At 52.7% G+C, this 19,346-nt stretch overlaps 2 protein-coding genes across 11 annotated transcripts in view; both read right to left on the reverse strand.

The window, feature by feature from the left end:
- Positions 1-140: 140 nt before the first annotated feature.
- On the reverse strand, positions 141-11,033 carry NCF1 (neutrophil cytosolic factor 1). The gene is made up of 11 exons (XM_068910362.1): positions 10,837-11,033; positions 10,027-10,107; positions 9,728-9,803; positions 8,453-8,618; positions 7,383-7,438; positions 6,868-6,990; positions 5,521-5,628; positions 4,516-4,633; positions 3,441-3,548; positions 1,568-1,710; positions 141-742 (listed from the first exon to the last, which is right to left on the reverse strand). Exons 1-11 carry the CDS (start codon positions 10,906-10,908, stop codon positions 624-626), a joined length of 1,170 nt encoding a protein of 389 aa, XP_068766463.1. The 5' UTR covers positions 10,909-11,033; the 3' UTR covers positions 141-623.
- Positions 11,034-17,396: 6,363 nt separating this feature from the next.
- GTF2I (general transcription factor IIi) overlaps positions 17,397-19,346 on the reverse strand; it is a 79,316-nt gene continuing 77,366 nt past the window's right edge. For 6 of the 10 annotated variants that reach the window (XM_068910350.1, XM_068910348.1, XM_068910352.1 and 3 more), the window contains one exon: positions 17,397-18,471. The gene's annotated coding sequence lies outside the window, so the exon portion shown is untranslated. The remainder of the gene's footprint in view (positions 18,472-19,346) is intronic. The other 4 variants (XM_068910355.1, XM_068910358.1, XM_068910357.1 and 1 more) reach the window with 1 other exon arrangement.

Consider the following 19,346-nt stretch of genomic DNA (forward strand, 5'->3'; position numbering starts at 1 on the left):
GCAGCACTGGTGTGTGCGCAGCTCTTACCTGGAAAAATAATGTGGAAATGCAGCTGCTTTCTACTGATATGTTTATTAATCAGCCGTTTGGCTGAATTAATAAAAGCACTGAAAGCCTGTAAAAAGCACTGAAACATATATATAGAGAAAGTGTCTTTTCTTGCTACATTTGCCTTTGTACAAGTTATTCACGTGTTGGCTCACAAGTGGTTTCTCACAGTAACTGAAGCCTCAAAACACTTTCTGTAGAAAGCTGGTAATTGGTGAACACCATAAAGTCATTCAAAATACACATGAGGGATAAAAAAGTAGCCTACTGATTAAGAATATCTCCAACAGCCTCTGGGAACCTTCAGCCCCCAGAAAAGCCGATGGAGCGGTGCTCACCCAGTTTCTCATGTTGTATTTAGGACATCTCAGACCTGTTATGCTGTTGAATTAATGTGGGGCCCTGGACCGCAGTCTCCTAAGTTTGCAGTTCCCCACGGCTTGCAGCTATTTTCAGAGCCGTGTAGTTTCCCCAGCAGAGTCTGGCCCAGCCCAGTCTGCCTCTGAGTCCCTTTTTGCACAGGAGCTGACAGAGATAAAGCATCCACTTGCTTGGTTTTGGGGGGCCGAGGGCCTCACATGATCTTCCTCCTGGTGCTCTCCGTACAGCGATTCATGATGAGGTCTTTGCTGGGCCGGGGAGGAACAGCAGGTTGAGCCTTGGACTTGTTTTCTTCCTGTTCATTTTTCTCAGCTACAGGTAAAGCAGACATACGGAGGGGTCAGAGCTCTGTACCACCCCACAGCTTCATGTAAAAGTTCAAAGACTTCTTATTTAAGGAACATAAATCTTCCTGCCTCTTCTCTTCAGTCCCTGCCTTGGGATGCTCTCTGATGGAGACAGCCAAGCTTTCATTCTCCACTGACCCGGGGCTCTGCTGAGATGCTCGGCGGCAGTCACTCAGCATCTGGGCTCAGCCGGCCTCGTCCTGGGGGTCACGGTGGTGACGCGAGCCCGCCTTGGCCCCACTGGAGCCCTGTTCGTGTGGGGCCTCAGCACTAAGTCTCCCTGGAGGTCGCAGATCCCACACCGTGACTACCAGAAATTACTTTACCTGATTAGTGGGGCTTCTAGTCAAATCATTCACCTTACTAGCAGCATCATTCATGCACCCACCTCCTTGCGCGTGCTTTGATAACGCAGTTAGCATACGTGATAATGAGAATGGGTGAGTTTAGGGATGCATGGAGGAAAGCGTGGGTCCTAAACATGAGCTGACCTGCCAGGAACTATTGAGGGCAGGAGGGTCACCATTTTCTGCTTCTTCTTTGTCAGACTTATACCCAGAGGTAATCAACCCCATCCAAATAGAAATACCTCCCTCCACATGCCTTCCCCACAGGAGAAGAGGACTGGACAGGCAAGGTGTGAGCTGTATGTGTAGTCCTACTGCGTCATCTCCTCTCCTGTGATGACAGCAGAGCCAGAGTACCCCCTGCAGAGACTGCCCATGGCCATAGGGACAGCCTAAGCCTTGGGGCATAAAACACAGAGGGTTTTGAAGAAAAGAAGACTCACCGATGATGTTGGCCTTGACCTTGACATTGCCCTTCATGTTTCTCCGGCTCTGGATATACTTCTTGCTGTTCCGCCTATAGGTCTCCTGGCTGATCTGCTTCCGGCTCTGCTTATGAATGCTCTTAGCATTTCGGATGGTAGATCTGCAGTGAGTCAGAAATGAAACTTTCAATTTCCATTATTGCAGCTGTCACTCCACACACTTTCTCATTCAGGATTTCCCCGTCCCTGCCACTTGCAGAGACCTGGTTCAGATGGAGGCAGCGCTTCCTCTTTTGATTCTGCCGTACACCAGTATCTGCTTTTCATTTTTGCTTGGCAGAAGGCAGCAGGTTAATGCTGCCTTTGTGGGCAGCCATAGGTGAAATGTTATATACAAAGTGTTAGCAAGCAGCTGGAGCAGTGCTTTGGAAACAAATACTGAAGGCTAAAACCTGAGCACAAGCATGGAAAGTAATGATGGGGTTGCCAAGCTAGATGAGGAATAGTGCTGAAGGGACATGATAGGCCTGAGGTTTTCCAGCATCCGTACTGGCTGCGGCATGCATATCCCTGGGGTGGCAGTGATCTCCCCCACCCTCCAAGAATCAGTCCCTGTACTAGAGGAAACAGAGTTTGGGGACACACTTCACCGCGCAGCTCTTTGTGTGGTGTCGAACACAGAGCAGAGAAACTACAGCAAGACGTGAAAGCCCAAGATGCTGGGCTATACAGTGGCATGCTGCCACTGGGAAACCCCCAGGCTGTGGGACTCTCCCCAGGCAGCTGGAATGAGGCCACCACCTCGTTCTCATTACCGGGGCCTGAGAGAGGTGGTTTCCGCTATCTGTCCCACAGCTTTGTCCTCCTGCTTGGCTCAGGGGCACCTGTAGCCCTTCGCTGAGCCCATCTGCCTTCGGCCTCTACCCAGTTTCAACATGTGCCCAATTTCATAGCAATGCATCATGAGAGAGCTCTTTCCCACAAAGGCAGATCTCAACCCTGGCAACTGGGCTCTGCCTTGGGGTGCTCTAAGCCCAGACTCACACTTTAGCCTCTCCTTGGCTAGTACCATGAATCTTCCTCCATTTCTCCTACATGCTGCCATGACCGGTCCTATAGAGACAACATTAGCTGCTCTTCACCATGGAGAAGGCAAATCCTCCTGTCCTTGAAACAGGCCACGTCACCTCCCCCAAGGGTATCAGTAAGCATCACTGCACTCAAATAGGTGGATTTATGTCATTTTACACCGGCTCACAATCAATCCATGCTCCAGCAGGGCTGGATTTTGAGAGATTTTCTAGCAAAGCTGCCCTGTTCTTTTGTAGAGAAGAAAAGATGAAGGCAAGCTCTGCCCTTCCTAGCAGTTGTCATTGCATCAGCATTAATCAGTTATTATTGCTTTTTATCTTTTTAATCAAAATAAAATCCCTTCCATTAGCTCAAATCCTCCCATCAGATTAGGCCATTTGGCAGCTCTGATTAGTCAAATCTCTCCTCGCTCCTCAAAGGTTCAGTGAATGCACTTAGGAAGAAAAACCCAGTTTGAAAATTAAACGAGATTAGCCCAGAAAAGAAACTTTGCAGAAGGACAAAGAAAAATACGGCTGACTGGAGGCCTTGTTGGAGCAAGGCCCGCACAGCCCTGCACCAGGAGTGCTGGGCTGCCTCTCCTCCCAGGTGAGGCAGGGAATGGAGCTATTTTTGCTGGAATCCTGCAGGATCTGCTTCTTGGTCGTTCCTGCCTCTGCTCACGTCTCTCCTAGGCAGTTCCCCATTACCAGAATGAGCAAGGGATGTCTCAAACCACTGTCTGGTTTCATTTCACCCCCCTCCCCGCCCCAATAAAGCTTTCATGCTCCTCCCTTCCTCCCTCCCGAGGCTTTCCTACCTCCGAGGAGGGGCGCTTCGGTTCCTCAGCTCGCTCTTCACGGGGCTGTTCTCCTCCCCAGATTTCTGCAGGTACATGGAGGGGTAATAACCTGTGGCTTCATCCTTCCTGCGGTACAACACAAAGCAACACTGCATGCAATCATAGCTCTTTGACCACCATGGCTTTGCGCCTGTCCCAGGCAGGCTCGGTGATGCTGAGGGGGGGATAAGTTCTCATCGTGACGTTGCCTGCAGGGATGGGGGCTTGCACTGTTCCCCGAGCCTGTCTCCCTGTTGTTCTCCCTGAAAGTGTGTTTTCAGTCCCAAAAGCAAGTAGGTAGCAGAACCAGGCAGAGCAACAGCTCACACCCTTCAGGGCCCCGTTGGCTTCCATCATCTCCCCTGGAGGTTTCGCTGGGCTCCTCAGGCATCTGCTCTTGCCAGATGGCCGCTGTTTCCCCAGCCTCCATCCCAGCTGCCCCCTCCAGCCTCTGCACGGTCCCACCCTTCTGCTTTCAAGTCAGCAGCTTCCTTCACTTCCCTGCTCGGCCCCACAGCAGGTTATTACATTGGGCTCCTGCTTTCGGTTGCCTAAGCCCAGCACACCTGCAAATGCCATGAAATCCTTCCTGTGCCACTTGTGCGGGCACAGGGTGGGGTGGGAGGAATCACCTGGGTTGGTAGCTGCTACACGTCCCTGCTGTGAATGTGCACTTTGTGACTCTCCAGAGCACAAACGCAGCTGGGGTTCCCCTAGGGAACATCCAAGTCTGCATGCCAAGGCTGGGATGGAAGATGACATTTTGCAAAGCAAAACATGCCAGAATACTTAGAGGTACCCGAAATAACAAATACATTTTTTTTCATCTGCCTCATTCTTGGATATATCTAAACCACTGGCAGAGGAAGCACCAGCCACAATGTCTAACATTTAGCAAAGCCACAAGACTGCTAGAAGCAGTTCTGCAAAAGGAAGTGTGGGCAGTGGCACCAAACAATCCACATATTTCACAGCCCAGATGTAGCGAACGGCTGGTTGGTACCTCCACTCTCCCCAGCTCCCACTTATCTGATTCATTCTTGGCATCTCTCACCTGATGACCCACCAGCCATCGAGTAGCTTGTGGATGACTTCTATAGTTTCACCCTCTTTGAGAGTCAGCTCATCCTCCTCAACAGCTGTATAGCTTTTCTGGACAACGTAGAGCTCACCTGTGCATACAAAATTGGGACAGCTTGATGGGCGGGTTGTGTGTTATCCCCACGTGGTGCTGCCCCCACTGATGGGACTCAGCCTTTCCAGCCACTGAGGAGAGGAGGCACCAGAGCATCCACCCCAAATTTCCAGAGTGCTTCAGGTCTCCGAGTTTGGATTCAGACTTCCCCCAGGGTTGTCTGTGCCTGTGGCTCAGTTTAGGCCCCTCTAGCACCTCGCCAGTAGAGAGCTAGTTAGCGCAAGTAGTTGAAGCACGATCTATCTGCGCTGAAGAGTGTATTTATAATTCAGGTCATCAAATGAGGAACAAGGAAGTGTTGTGCTAATAGAGTCTGTTACAGTGTTTTGAAAACCACAAAGACGAAGCCATGAAAACAATAAGCATGAATCTGCAGGAACCTCCTTCTGTTCTGTGCAACAGGGACCCACTGTCATGGTGGGGTGGCACAGAGGGTGGACAAGACGAGCACAGAAGCTGACTGCTAGAAAAACCCTGCGCCTCAGTTCAGATACTGCACTTTGCTCATTTGCTAATGCAGCCACACAACATGCACCCAGCTAGCTCAAGACACTCAACTGGCAGGAGCTGAAATGAAGATGTGCATCTACGATGAAACAAAACAAGCATCTAATGCTGAGCTGCAGGTCACAACCTCCTGCTCCTGAGGTTGAGAGTGAGGCACCCAGCCATAAGGTTTATCCTTCCTGGCAGCTCCTACAGCAACGTCTCCATGCCCAACAGTTCTGCCTCAGAGTGGACTGCCTGACTGGAGACCCTGCAACGAATCACCTTTGCCGGGTCGGGCGGGAGTTGTGCAGAGGGACTGTCTAACTGTGACTAGCTGGCGCTCTCATGGGTATTCTGGTTATCCGAACCTTTTACCTGCGTAGTTGGGCTCCTGCTCTTCAGATTCATCGGGACCATCCATCGGCTCCAGATAGGCAGCTGGGACCCAGCCCCGCTTATTCTTTAACTGGCAAAACCACCAGCCTGTAATGAAAGCAGCCGTGGGCAACAATCCAGTCAGTACCTCCCACTGATGGGCCCTGCAGGCCCCATGTTGAACCAGTGAGGAGCCTGCGTCCAGATGTCAGATGGGAGAAAGATGCGCAGAGGGTCCAGGCGAGGGAGATGCGTGGAGCCCACAGCGAGCAGCCAGCCAGCCTCTTCTTTAACCCTCCATAGGGTGCGATTCACCTCCGCTAACTTTAAAAAACATCTCACCTGAGTGAGTCATCTCCACTCCCTGGGGAGCAGTGGGAAACTGGTGCGAGCTGCATGGGAACACACATCTCCCTCCACTAATTACAGAGAGAGTTTAGAAAATATCTCTCAGGGAGATGTCTGCACTGTGACTGTCCCCAGTGAGGCTGGCTAATTCCTCCTGCAGGCTAGACAGCCACAGATGCTCCCTGCTGTCATCCCGACCAAGACACTTCACGTACCAGCAAGGGCAGGAAGGAAGTCAGGCACAACCAGCATGAAGCAAACCTAAAATCAGTGGCTGCAACCTCACCCCCCCACCACCCAGGGGTCTTTCTATTGCTTGTAGGTTGGGTCAGAAAGAGCAGAGAGGGAATGATGTGCAAAGAAAGCAATATAGTGGCATGGACGAGTGCAGAAAGAGGCCACAGAGCCACCCCAGTCTGGCTATAGGTTCAGGTGAGAAGCAACTGGTATTTCCCTGGGTCTGTCTCCACCAAGGCAGCATAGGAGCAGGCATAGGTAGGTCCACCAGCCGGAAGAGAAAGTGCAAGGAGCAGATCTCTATTTATGTACTGTAGCCAGGGGAACTATTCCGTTCATACTATTTCCTCATAGGGAGGAAACCTCACATGCTGAGGCATGCGAGAAGGTTGCAGGGTTTTCTAGGATTGTGTCATAGCCTTCTTGGCCAGAGCGTACTGTCATGTGAAGCCTTGTGAATGTGAATAGTGCCCCAGCGGGATGGGAAGCTGTGAGAATTTTGTTGCTGTTGTTTATATTTGCTCTGAGCTTCTCCACTCCTTTGGGAGACATCTCACAACGCGGCTTGCTGCCTAATGCCCAGCGCACCAGTGTAACTCCCTGCGGGTGCCATAGCCCCATGCCAGAGCAGAGCGGCATTGGGTCGGGCATGCAAACGCCAGACGGAGGGTAATCCTCGTCCCAGCTGAAATGCAGTCCAGGCCCGGGCTGACCCTCAGGGCTGCAGTTTGAGGGTGACTCTCCAGAATGATGGTCACATACCACTCTCGCTCTTCTCCACGACGTCCACCATCTCCCCAGCTTTCAGATCCATCTCGGACCTGGAGCTCTTCTCGTAGTCGGCAATCACTCGGTATGTTTGCAGGACGATGGGACCCGTTATGTCTGTGGGGGAGAAGTGAGAGATGTTCCTTTACCCGGATCCCAGAGCAGAAATACCTTTTTTCAGCCAGGCCAAAAGCAACCTCCACGGCAGCCTAAAGCACTTTTCCATCCTCTTCTGGGCCCAAGCAAGCTGGATCCCAGGCTGTGGACTCAGTCACCCCCAGGATCTTGCTTCCTCCCAGCTGTAGCATTGGCATAGGCAAGGCTGTTTTTTTTGCCCCTCGCACTGCTCTGTCAGGGGCTCTACCTGGGGACAGCTCTCCTCCTACTCAGCACTGCCCCATCCTCCCTGGAGATGTCCCTCTCCCTACCAGGCTTTGGTCCCCTCTCAGAGGGCGCCACGTGCTCATTGTGCCATGGGCAGTCGCTCAAACCCCTTGGAGGCCTCTTACCGGTGGGGTTTTTCTTGGAGTCCTTTGGCAGGAGGAACACCTCAGGCTTCTTGAACCTAAATGGGTCAGAGTCAAGTCAGAACAGTGCAACACACCCTTCCCTGCTGGCAGCAGGTTCCCCTCCCTGCTTGCTGCGGGCGCCCCCGGGAGGCTGATAAGGGGTGGAGGTGCCCTCGGCGCTGCTGGTGCTGGGAGCACGTTGCCGAGGGAAGCAAGGCACCGGATGCCGGTGGTGCTGGCAACCATGGACTGTGTGGCTGCAAAGCCCTGTGCCACGGTGTCACAATCACGCTTCTCCTGCGTGCCTTGCGTACCAACGGCTCTCGAGGGCCCTTCTTTAGTGTTTATACACCCATGGTGGGGCAGTTCAGGCAATAGGAGATGTCCTCAGCTTGCAGTGTCGGTTATTATTAGCCACAGCGCTCAAAGAGTTAAAAAAAAGCCTGTGGGTACTGCAGCACGGGCCAGTACCCCCACTTCCCTGCAGCTCAGTCTCACTTTCCAGAGGAGCAGGCACTTCTTACCCCGACTCAACCGGATCATTTGCTTTGAACGTCCTCTCCACCACCAGGCCTGCTGCCAGGCTCCCCCAGCAGCAGGGGTGACACAGGGGCACAACGGGCTCCATGGCACCCCATCACAGCACGCCACGAGCCCCGGCCGTGCCGCGCTGGAGCAACGCTGGCAGCACTGCAACGCCTGGGAAGGAGATGCTCCCCGCCGCCCGGGGCTGCTCTCTGCCAGCACCTCCTCCCTGCCTGCTCCTCTGCCCCTGAGGTGGGTCAACCAGGGCAGGGTTTCAGACGTTGACTGAAAACAGAGGTTCAGGCTGCAAATGCTCAGAGCGCCTCTGCTGCCGGCGCTGCCGCCACGGTCTGTGCTCTCACTGTATCTGCACGCTGCTGCTGCTGAGAGCCTGCTCGCTCTCGCCGGGGTGCAGACCGCGCGCCAGGAGCCCTCTGCCTCCAGGCACAGGTGAGGGCGAGCAGCAGGCAGGTACGTGGGCAGGGGCCTCTGATGAATTTCCCCCCCTCGCAAAGCAGCAGTGCTGGGGAGCTGCCTGTACTCACTGGCTGTCTGTGACGGGGCTCATGTCATCGGGCCTGACCTTGAAGAAGTTCACCACGTGCAGGCACCGGGAGATCTTGTGCGGCAGGTTCACCAAGGTGTAGCAGTACTCAGCCAGCGTGCCCTGCCTGTTCTGTGTCGTCCGCTGGCCGTCAAACCACTTGGGGGCTGGAAAAGAGAGGAAAGGAGTCCAAAAAAGCAGACAGGGAGACTTGTTTTTACATTGTCCTGAAACAGAACAGATTTGGCCCCAGATTGCTGTGAAGCCACATGGCACCCACTAAGGCCAAGGTCTCTGGGAGCAGAGCAGAGCCTCCCCGCTGACCGCGGCGGGTGGGTGTAGAGAAACGGACTGTCCTGAAAACACCCCGGAGATGCTCACTGCATGGCCACAGCCATTTTGCAGAAGTGCGGCAGCTGCAGCCTGGGGTTCCTCATTTCGCTCGCACGGCCGAGGAGGCGAGCGCGACGCACAGCCCGGAGCGGGTGTCACGCGCAGAGCGGAGGAAGGCAGATGGCAGCTTGGGGCAGCCAGGCTCACGCGAAGCTCGTCCCCTCAGCTCGTGCGGGGCTCGTGCCGGCTCCCAGGGAAAGCCCCGCTGAGGCCCGTTCCTGTCCCACCACAGCTCCCACCTCCATGCTCAGCTCAGCCTCTTCGGGGTCGACGCGCACGTCAGCCGGGCAGAGAAATGCTCGGTCCCTACCACCCCTCTCGAACCCGGCCTGGGGCACGAGGCCTGGGGCCTGTGAGGCTGCACATAGGACAGACCAAGATGGATATGGGACAACATCAACTGCTGGCCACGCGCGCAGCGACTCCGCCAGGGCTCTGGAGGTGCTGGTCCTTGGGCAGACGCCACCACCGAGGCGCATCGAGAGGTGCTGGGAACAAGTTCAGCGGCACCGGTTACATCCAGCGTCGTTTCTGGCTCGTGGCGGCCATGGCGGGCATGTGTTCGTGCTCACACGTAGGCGCCGCAGCGAGCAGGCGGCCGGGGAGGAAGGAAGGGAGGGAGGCCGGGCACCTCCGGGGGGCCCCCTGCGCGCCCCCAGGACGTGCGGACGCAGCCCGGCGACTCCTGCCACGGCCCGTGGGGCAGTTGCAGTTCCTCGGCTCGGTGGCGGCGTCTCCACCTGCTTCTGCTACGTTTCCGGGACCGAACCTCTGCCACGCGAGGAGGAGCTCGTCCTGTGTCCGGCCAGCGCGCGACAGCCCCAAGCCCCGGCCCCGGCCCCGAGTCGCTGCGCCCCCTGCGCCGCCCCGGCCGCCCGCTTACCGGGCAGGTGAGGGATGATCCTGTTCTCGGGGTTGATGTCGCCGGATTCGATGGGGAACATCTCCTTCAGCGCTTTCTGCGGAGCAGAGCCAGGCACGGCGGTGAGGCAGGTCCGTCCCCGCCGGGGGAGCGCCGTGCCTGCTGCCGCCCCCCGGGAGGGCCCGAGGCTGAAGCCCCGCGGGGCCATCGAAGCCCCCAGCCTCTTCGGAGCTGCGTTCGGGCCGGATTCGCCTGTCCCTTTTTGTCGCCGCCGCCAGCCCGTCGCCCAGCCGGACCCCGGCGCCCCTGCGGTCACTCACGTGGAACTCGTATATCTCGGTAAACCGGCGGTAGACGAGCTTTTCGGAGAGATCGTTCCACTTCACCAGGAACATGTAGACCTAACGGGCAAAGCAGAGGTCTGTCAGCGCCGGGTGGCAGTGGGGGGACACCTGAGCCCCGCGGCGGCCGCGGACCCCCGCCCCCCCCACGGCCCGCGCCATCGCCCCGCGGGCCCCCGCGCCGCTCGCCCGTCCCAGGACGGCATCTTCAGCAGGGTTTCAACCCAGCTCGTCCCACGGTTAGGCCTCGGTTGCAGAGGGCTCTGGGGAGAAGTCGGCGTTTATCCTCTTACCTGGCGCCCAACGTATTTCTGCGTATCATCAAAATTGTAAAGAAAAATATATGTGTATATATATAATTTCTTGAGCAAGTTTCAGTTTCAGTTTGTTTTTCTAGAGTGCCCCCCACCCGTGGTGGGTAACTTTGTACTGAGAGCGAGCCGGGGGCTAAGGGGGCTTGGCAGGGACGGCGAGGGGCAGGAACCCTCACGCTGGTGGGACCCAGCGCCGCAAGAGCCACAAAAAGCCCTTTCCAAGCCCGACAAGTAACCAAGAGCTTGCAAAGGAGGTGCCCAAAATCTTGCCTCCAAATCTTGCGTGTGCAGGCCGGAAGGGACGTTTCACCCTCCGGCCGCCTCCAGCTCAAGCCGTCAGCCATGACCCCCCCCCCCCAAAAGAGATGCTCTTAACCCCTTGCTCATGTGTACGTAAAGAAATACGTTGGCTGGAAACCGTCCGCCCCAGCCAGCCTTCTCCGTTCAGCTCGGCTGACGGTCGCTGGGCACTTACGTAATGTTGGCTGGGGAAAAACCTCTTCTCGTAGCCCAGCAGCTCTATGTGCCTGAGGAACGCCTCCGCCATAGCTGCCCCGGCCGCGGCGCCCAGCCCCGACGGTGCCCCTGCGCCGCTCGCCCGGCCGTCTCCGCGCCCTCCTCTCCTCTCCGCCTTTGCGTCTTTCTGCTTTTCTTTTAAAGCCTCCTGAAAAGGGGAAGTTTTGCTGCAATCACGTCTGTAATTTTTTACCCGCTGTGGTTTGTGTTGAGCGGGTGTTTCCCGCTGGGAGTCTCCAGGCCCGACCCCCTCACCGGCTCCGGCCACGGGGGCGGCTGCAGGGGACGGCGGGGCGGCCGCCCCGGCAGAGGAGCGCTCGGCCGGGGACGGCTTCGTGAGCCTCTTCCGGCGGCAGGGAGCTGCTGGCTGGGCTGTAGTGGGGTGGCTGACGCAGGGCAGGCAGCTCGGGGGCCGCCGGACCGGCCGAGAGGGAGATACCTGGGCAGCCGCGAGCAATTCGGCGCGAGGCGGACGTGGAGGATACTCCCCGTCCGCTCCTCGGCGGCCGGAGGCTGCAGCGGCAGCAGCTTCGAGCAGGGCAGCGCCGGCCAGGCCGCTTTGGGGCGGAAAAGCTGCTTTTCACAGGATGGGATGCTCAGGCAGGGGGGGTTCGGACGTGAGGATTTCGGGGCGGCAATTTTCCCGCAGAAATAACCTACAGGACTTCAAAACCGTCTGTGCCTGTTGAGATCTCATTAAAGCTCCCCTGTCCCAACATCACTTCTGATGGGAAAGTGCAGGCTCCTTTCTCAGCCCCGGCGGCAGCTCAGCCCGAGCGCTACCAGCAACGTGGGCTGTGGTACCGTTTTCAGCCCTTCGTGGCGTTTCGCTGCCCTGCGCGAGAGCTGAGCCGCGGGGACGGCCGGGTGCCCTCGCCCCCGGGACGTCCCTGGCCGAGGGGTGCTGCTCCTCGTCCGCGGGACGGGCAAGCGCAGGCTCAGCCGTTACATCTAAAACAGAGTTGTTCTCCCACTTCGGGAGTAACAGTTTGGGACGGGGGTGGGATGGTGGACAGGGACCATCCGCGCTGCCGCCTCTGCGGGGTCGCTCGCGCCGGCGCTGGCGTGAAGCAGGGTGTTTTCTCCTGGTAAGTCCGCTGGGATTTCCCCCTGCGCTCCCCGGCGCGGGGGAACGTCCCCAGAAGGCTCTGAAAAGCAGCGCCTGCCTCGACTCCGGACAAAAGCACGGTGGAGGGGGCGACAACAAAACCAGCCGTGCAGCTGTTTCCCTAGTGTTGCAATAGCCAGAAAAGCCACGGGAATGTCACCAGCACCGTGACAGTCACAGCGAAGCCAGGAGGCACCCCTCCCCGCCACGGCCCCGAGATGGCACATGATGCTACAACCCCTGTTTTGCAGCAGGTCACAGGCAGGCTAGGTGACTTGCCCGTGGTGACAGAGGAACAGGAAATCTAAAAAAAAAAAAAAAAAAAGAAAACAAGCCGGGGAGCTATTTTTCCCCTTCTGGCCCCACAGCTGCCATCTAAAGCCCGGCGGTCCCGCAGAGCGCATCGTGCAGAGCCCTTCGCCAGCTCCGCAGCCAGCCCGCTGGGTGGCTCGGCCGGCGGCGAGGGGTTGGCAGCACTGGGCTTGCCGCCCCGCCGCCCGCCCCGGCTGCCGTTCCCCATCGCTCCTGCAACATCGAAGAGGCTGCGAACTCCAGGGAGCAAGGCCCACTTTCGCCCTCTCTTGCAGCGCTGAAGGTGCTAAACACACTGGCCAACGTGCTCCCGAGCCCAGGGGAAGCAGCACCGGCTTCTTCCCAGCCTGGGGACCGTCCCCAGCTCGCACTGGGCTCGCCGCCCCCGCCCAAATGGCTGCGGGCAGGACGAGACAGCAACTGGCCGCATCCGCAAGGTCTCCAGCCCTTGCATCACAGTTTCCTTTCAGTTACCTGAAGCTTCTCAAAAAAGCAGCCACCGAGGAAGCTCTCAGCTGTCCCTTACGGACCTGAGCCCACCCCGCCGCTGCGGTTCCTCTTGCTGCCTTACCCCGGCACAGGGATGGCCGGGAGGAGCTCCTGGTGGCCAGGGCACCGGGCTGTGCAGGGACAGCGGTTGCGGGGGTCCCCACAGGGGCTGGGAACCGATGCATAGGCTAGAGATAACCCTCTGCTCCACTGGGGGAGCAGGAACAAGCACGAGGGTCCCCAGCAGAGCTCCTCCGAAACAAGGGCGCGAGGCTCCGGGAGCAGCAGCACGCGGACATCCTCCTCCTCCTGCCTCCAACCGGCCAGGCCCCTCGGAGAAGGAAGGGGCGAGACGGGTGCGAGGGCCTCGTGGTCTGCATCCAGCACTTCTCATAGGCCCAGGTGCACCCAGGAGAGCAATAAACTCTCTCGTCGCCCCTCAGTGACGAGCGTGCTGTGCTGACGGCGAGGGCCGGGCACGCTGCAGGGACTGGAGTGCAATACCAAGCGATGACGAGCCCCCAGGATCTGCTGCCGTCCCCCTTTCCTGGGAAGGGCAAGAAACCTGCTTTGTCCTCAACACGGGCACCCTCAATGACGACAGATGGCCAGTGCCATCCTGCTCCTGGAGACTGAGCTATCCCGCGAGGCGAGTGCAGAGCCCTGTCCCCCCTGCCCGCGCTGCGGGCAAATAGCCTGTTAGAGCCGCAGCCTGCTGGTCTGAGTGATGTTTGGGAAGAGCCCAGCTCCAGCTGGCTGCCTGGGCTGTGTGCACTCAGCCTCCTCCATCATCTGCCCGGCTGGATCCCACCCAGGAGCCCAGTGCCTGGGCACAGTCCGTGTCTCAGGGCAGGCCGAGGACTTCACAACGCATCTGGTCTTCATAGTGGGCCCAGTCCCATGCTTAACTGGGAGCAGAGACGCTCTTGGCCATGGAGGCAACGTCTACGTCCTTGTTCCTGGCAGGTGGAGCTAGCACAGACCCTCCTGACTGATGATCAACTGTGGCTCAGGATACGGCCCCGGTGGCTGGGGGAACGAGGGGGAGACAGAGCCGTAGACTAAAGGAAAGGAATTACAGCTTTTGTAAAGAAAAGCCATAGCTCCAAGTCCACCACCGACAAAGCAGGAACCCTCACAGAAACCAAGCAGCCGAGCAAGAGGTAAGCGAGGACTGTCCACCCCCAGGACACAACGCTGCTGGAGGGCTCAGCAGCCCGCAGGCGTGTCCAGCCTCCCCAGCTGCAACCCCCTCCTTACACAGGGTAAGGAGGGCTAAAAACCTGAGCGTTTTGGGGGTGATGCTCCCTGCCACCGTAGCAGAGAGACAGCAGCACCTGCGGGGACAACATGCCAGACCACTCAACCTTTTCAGTACTACGCACCACAGACTTTGGATTACATTCAGGGGATATCAGAGAAAAACTTGACACCACCGATTTTCTGACACTGCAAGCAGTGACTTGATGCTGTGAGTCTTGACCCAGGAGTTTTACCCGCGCTGCTGGACGGGCTAATAGCCTCATTCGTTCCAAAGACAAAAGCTTGCTTTAGCTGCAATCAAAAGATTAAACAGTAAGTAGAGCTTTCCCCTGAATGTCAGGTATGGTGCTTTGCAGCTGTCAAGACAATGAGACATAAACATGGCCATTTAAAACTTGCTTCTTATTATTTTACTATGCAGGAGACTTCCCTCTACCCCAGGAAAATTATGCAACAATGTAACATTTAAAAACAAACAAACCAACAAAAAACCTCCCAGAACTCCTCCAGGTCTATTTGGCTTCTGCAGTTAATAGCTGGATTGCTGCTTCATATGCAGAACTACCAGCAGCTTTTTCATGAAAGCGAATTTCATAATTACCACTGTTTGTATTAAATTTAAAACTGAGTTACATACAGTTAGTCCATTACCGGAAACCACTTAATTCACATGTTTCTTCCTGCTTCCTCGTTCTTCATCCTGAGATGTGAGTAACGAAACAGAGCTGGTAGGCTTTGCAGGTGGTGATGGGTTAGTTTATTGTGAGATGCAACATGCAACTCAGCAGGACACACAGATCAGTTTCTTCACTATTTCCAGGAGTTACTAAACAGGAAGTAAAATAATTTTACAAGAAAACTCTTAGAGGACCATCTGAAAAATAAGCTATTTATAGTACACTAAGCCCAAATTATTCATGTTTTGAAATCTGGGAAACAAGGTTAGCATCTGAACACTGATTTTGAGAGCTACTGAGAACTTCCATTAGTCTCAAGAGCTTTACATTGCTGAATTACAAAGAAACAGGCTACTTATCTAGGTGGCCTGTCCAATGGCCAATGTGCGACTTGGTTTAAAACACTATTTCCTTTCTCAGTCTGGAGCACAGAATTAATAACAGGGGACTGCAGCAATGCACAACTGTTTTAGATTGAGAACAGTGAACACAGGACTTAGGCTGACAGATTTCTGTACAACGAACAAGGTCATTGAAGACAAAGTGCTGGAGGTCTAAAATTTGTTAGGAAAATGGACTATCTTCTTCTTCTTCTTCTTTTTTTTTTTTTTTTTGTGCAGTGCCACATCCCTAACTAGTACTAAAAACTCCTGGAAATTAAAAGCTGAAAAACGAAATGCTACTCTCATTTTGTCCAACAAGCAGTTTTTGATTTTTAGTAGTTCAAGTTTAATTCAGTGCAGAGTAAAGGGAACTCTTGTTTATGACACTGACGACAAATTGTTCTGTGTATGGAAAGTATTAAATGCTCTCACAGATGTTGCAAAATTACCAAAATGGGATGAAAGTCTGTCCTCTTCCTCAGGCACTGGTGAGATAGATATAAAAAAAGAGAAAAGAGTTCAAGTTTTGTATAATGGAAATCTTTAAATCTCAAAGGAAAAACGTTGGTCAACAGTTGCACAGTAAAAGTGCTGGACCTCATCTGACACCTAGTGGTTATTACCGTGACAAACCCCGGGGGGGGTGCCATACCCAAGGAAGGTCAAGCTCTGCAATAAAAACCTTGAATCCTACACTGTTTGGAACCAAAACTCCCATTTAAGAGAACGGAACTGGCCTAAGGAACACGACGGACTTTGAGAGTTCAGTATTACATGAAGAGCACATCCGTGACATCTACTCCCACACCACAAAGTTTCTCTACTGGAACAAAAAAATATTCAGAGTTCTGGTAGGTTGTTGCAACTTTATTTATTTACTTGTTTATTATTACAGCCACGGCTTCTGAGGGCATGATCCCTCAACGCCCAAAGAGTGAAATACCTCACGTATTACTGGTGTGGAAATGAGTGAGATTTTCATATATGGTCAACAGCTTAAAAGTTTGCTACCCATTATGACTATATGTAGAGATAGATAGATAGATAGATTTTTTTAACTATAAAATTGATATTTGAAAGGTATAAATATCGGTGCAATTATTTCGTCAGTCTAATTTCCCTCTACTGGATAGGACTCAAAATGTCTGAGACCAAAAAGAGATTTCAGTGTTGAATGCTGATGCGTACATCTGCATTACCACAAATCCACCAGGAGACGGACACAGCACACCATTACCATAACTCCCACTATTACACAACTACTCTAGTCCTTCCAGTAAAGCCATTGCATTGGTTTTCATTTCATTTTTTTAGCTCTTGTATGCGAGTTACATGCTTACACCTGCAGGATCCCCATACTCTGCCATTATATACTTGACAAAGGCCGAGTTAGTCTGAGTCACTGACTTTTACAGTTCTTTCAATACGATGCCAGTCCCACATTTTGAGCTAGCACTAATGACTTCACTAGCAACGTATAGCCTTGCCGGGCAGATAGCTGTGCAAAGAGGACCTCCCAAAGACAGCTGAAGGATGAAGAAGGGATGGACCATCCTTCCCCTTTTTCAAAAGGGGAAGTCGAGAGCCAGCTCAAAACTCAGGAAGAGCTGTATTAACATATTTCCCCATTCTAAAAACTTTTAGCAGCAATCATGAAACTGCCCTTTGCTATGATAATAACCTATTTATCATCGTATGTTAACTGAGCACGTCTCTTAAAAGTAATCAGCAGTGAAATACTTCAGTAGTTATAATTTGGGACGCTACCCATATGGTTCAGAGTTAACAGGAGGTAAATCTGATGGGCTAATTCACATGGGACAGAGATTCAGGCTGTCTGCCGAGTCAGAAAGGCAGCACTCCCGTCAATTGCCTCCGATTCCCATCCGGAGAGTTTTCTTCCCATATGTTTTAAGTGGCAGCATCTAGACCTGCACTGAGCAATTTGGAAAAAGCAAGCACATGTTTTGCAGCAATCCCATGCCTCTGGAGCTATAGAGCATGCCTTGTTCTGAATTTACTCGCAGAATTTCATGGCGCTTCTGCCAGATGTCCCCAGGGAACTCGGAGCATATCTTGTTGAATTCAAGGCATCAAAAATCTTCCTTAAAGATGCAACAACCTCACCCACTCAAGAGCTCGGTTGTTGTCTGAAAGGCATGACTGGGACTTACTTCTTTCACTCGAAGTAGTAACTATGCTAAAAGCATATTCTACCTGCCTACAAAATTACTGCCAGAACGTCATTTGTTGTAAAGTATATAAATGTATACTGCATGGACAGTCATGAAAACCATCAGAAATGCCTTTATTTCTTAATCAGGGAATAAGGTTTACCATTTGTGCATAATGCAGTCATCCCAAACTCATGCCAGTAAAAGAGAAGCCTTTACAGTGATCCGTATTTTCTTTATAGAAGTTATCATATAGCCAGAACTTTACATCTCTTATGGTTTGTGAAGCTTCAAAAAATGCTTACATTTGTCTCTTACACGATGTGGGGCGCAATGAGGACTACAGGGGACTTACTTTGACATAGTAGGACTTACAGCAGCTTAATTGCATAAGTTTCCATAACGAGTTCTAGATGAACAGAAGGGCATTACCCCACAGTCTTCAGCAGAAAAGCTCTCACAGGTCCATGTGAGTTTTACCTACATTAGGACTGCAAGACCAGACCCATCATACATAAACCATGTGATATTTTGATAAAACATGCACTTACTACTTCAAATTAACGGAGCAAACTATAACAGGGCTTCATTTAAATTGGTTCCTAATCCTCCACACATTGAAATACTGACCATTTCACAGTCCATTTCATTAATGCATACTAACGGTCAGGTGAACCAGTTTATCTTTTATTTATGAAAAACATATTAATTGTGATAGATATCATAGGAAAAATTAGTTCAAATATACAGATACTATTGTTCAATCAGCCGTTAAAGCAGTAAGAACCAAAAATTAATTATTTTTTTCAAAGTAAAACTAACAAACTGAACTACTGCAGGAATTTTTCTTCATTATAAAAGCTGAGATGCATTCAGGTACAGTAAAATTCAGCTTTATTGGGAAACGTAGACAGCCTCTTTTAAGTCCCTGTTGATTTTAATCCCTGTCATCTCTCCAGCAATGCTGCATCAAATTTAGTCCTTATAATATATTCCAAAGGAAAATCAGCCATTCCAAATCTACAGTCTTTCTTTGCTTTAAGTCAATTCACAGAACTGCTGAAAAAGTAGACATTTCTATCTAAAAGTACAAAAAAGGGTTTGTATAGAAGGTACTTCTCTTATACAGTTATATTACACAGCTCAAGATAGTCCCAGCAGGCTCTTCTCAGAACTGGATGCTTCCGACTAGATAAGAAAAATTACAGAAGTGAGTTAGTTTCATTGCAGCTCTCTATCTTACTGAAAATACTAGTAGTTGGGACACTTTTCCGAGTTTTTTTAGGCCTAGATTTGGAAAGCACCTAGAAGGTGAATATTGTCCTTAGTAAACGCGAGATTAAATGTGTATTTGAGTGCTCCCTGTAAGAATTTAGGCCAAGTATTTGCTTTGGTATAAATTTGCTAGGCAGCAGATAGCTTAAATTATCCGGAAATACAAACCACTGCAGCACCAAATTGTGCAGCCAATTGTTCAGACAGAATTTTGATAAAATTTCAGGGTCAAGTCAGATAGCTTTATATACCTCCATCCAGTGAAATACTTCCAGTTACAAATAGAAAGATTTTCTTTAATATATTTTCTAATGCCATGTTCTGATTTGTGACAAGTATTTACAAAGCAGACTTCACCAATTTATTTAAAAGATACTGATGTACTCACAATTCTCAGGGCACGGACAGTAGCCTCTTTGCCAGACTAAAATGACCAAACTCAACCTTTCCTCAGCGGTCATGTGCTCTAGCACCCTGGCTGCTGATGTCTTATATTCAGTCAGACCATCCAGCTGACACTGCTGATTTGACATCCAGGCCATTGAGATGTGCTGGGAGCACTTGAGAGTTGCTCTTCGGGAGCCCAGACACCTTGTTCCAAATCCCAAGGGAAGTGGAAAACCAGAGTGAGAACAAACCTGCTTTCTCCTAGCTGAAACCCATCAACTGGCATGTACGTAAGCACACTGCCCTCACCTGGGTGCTAGAAGCACCAAGGGCAGACATGAGACATCTGTCAGGAGGCGGCGGCTGTGGTTATGCTGCATCTGACAGAGGACGCGGCCTGG

The sequence above is a fragment of the Struthio camelus genome, chromosome 16, assembly GCF_040807025.1.
Source record: "Struthio camelus isolate bStrCam1 chromosome 16, bStrCam1.hap1, whole genome shotgun sequence".
NCBI classification, from domain to species: Eukaryota; Metazoa; Chordata; class Aves; order Struthioniformes; family Struthionidae; genus Struthio; species Struthio camelus.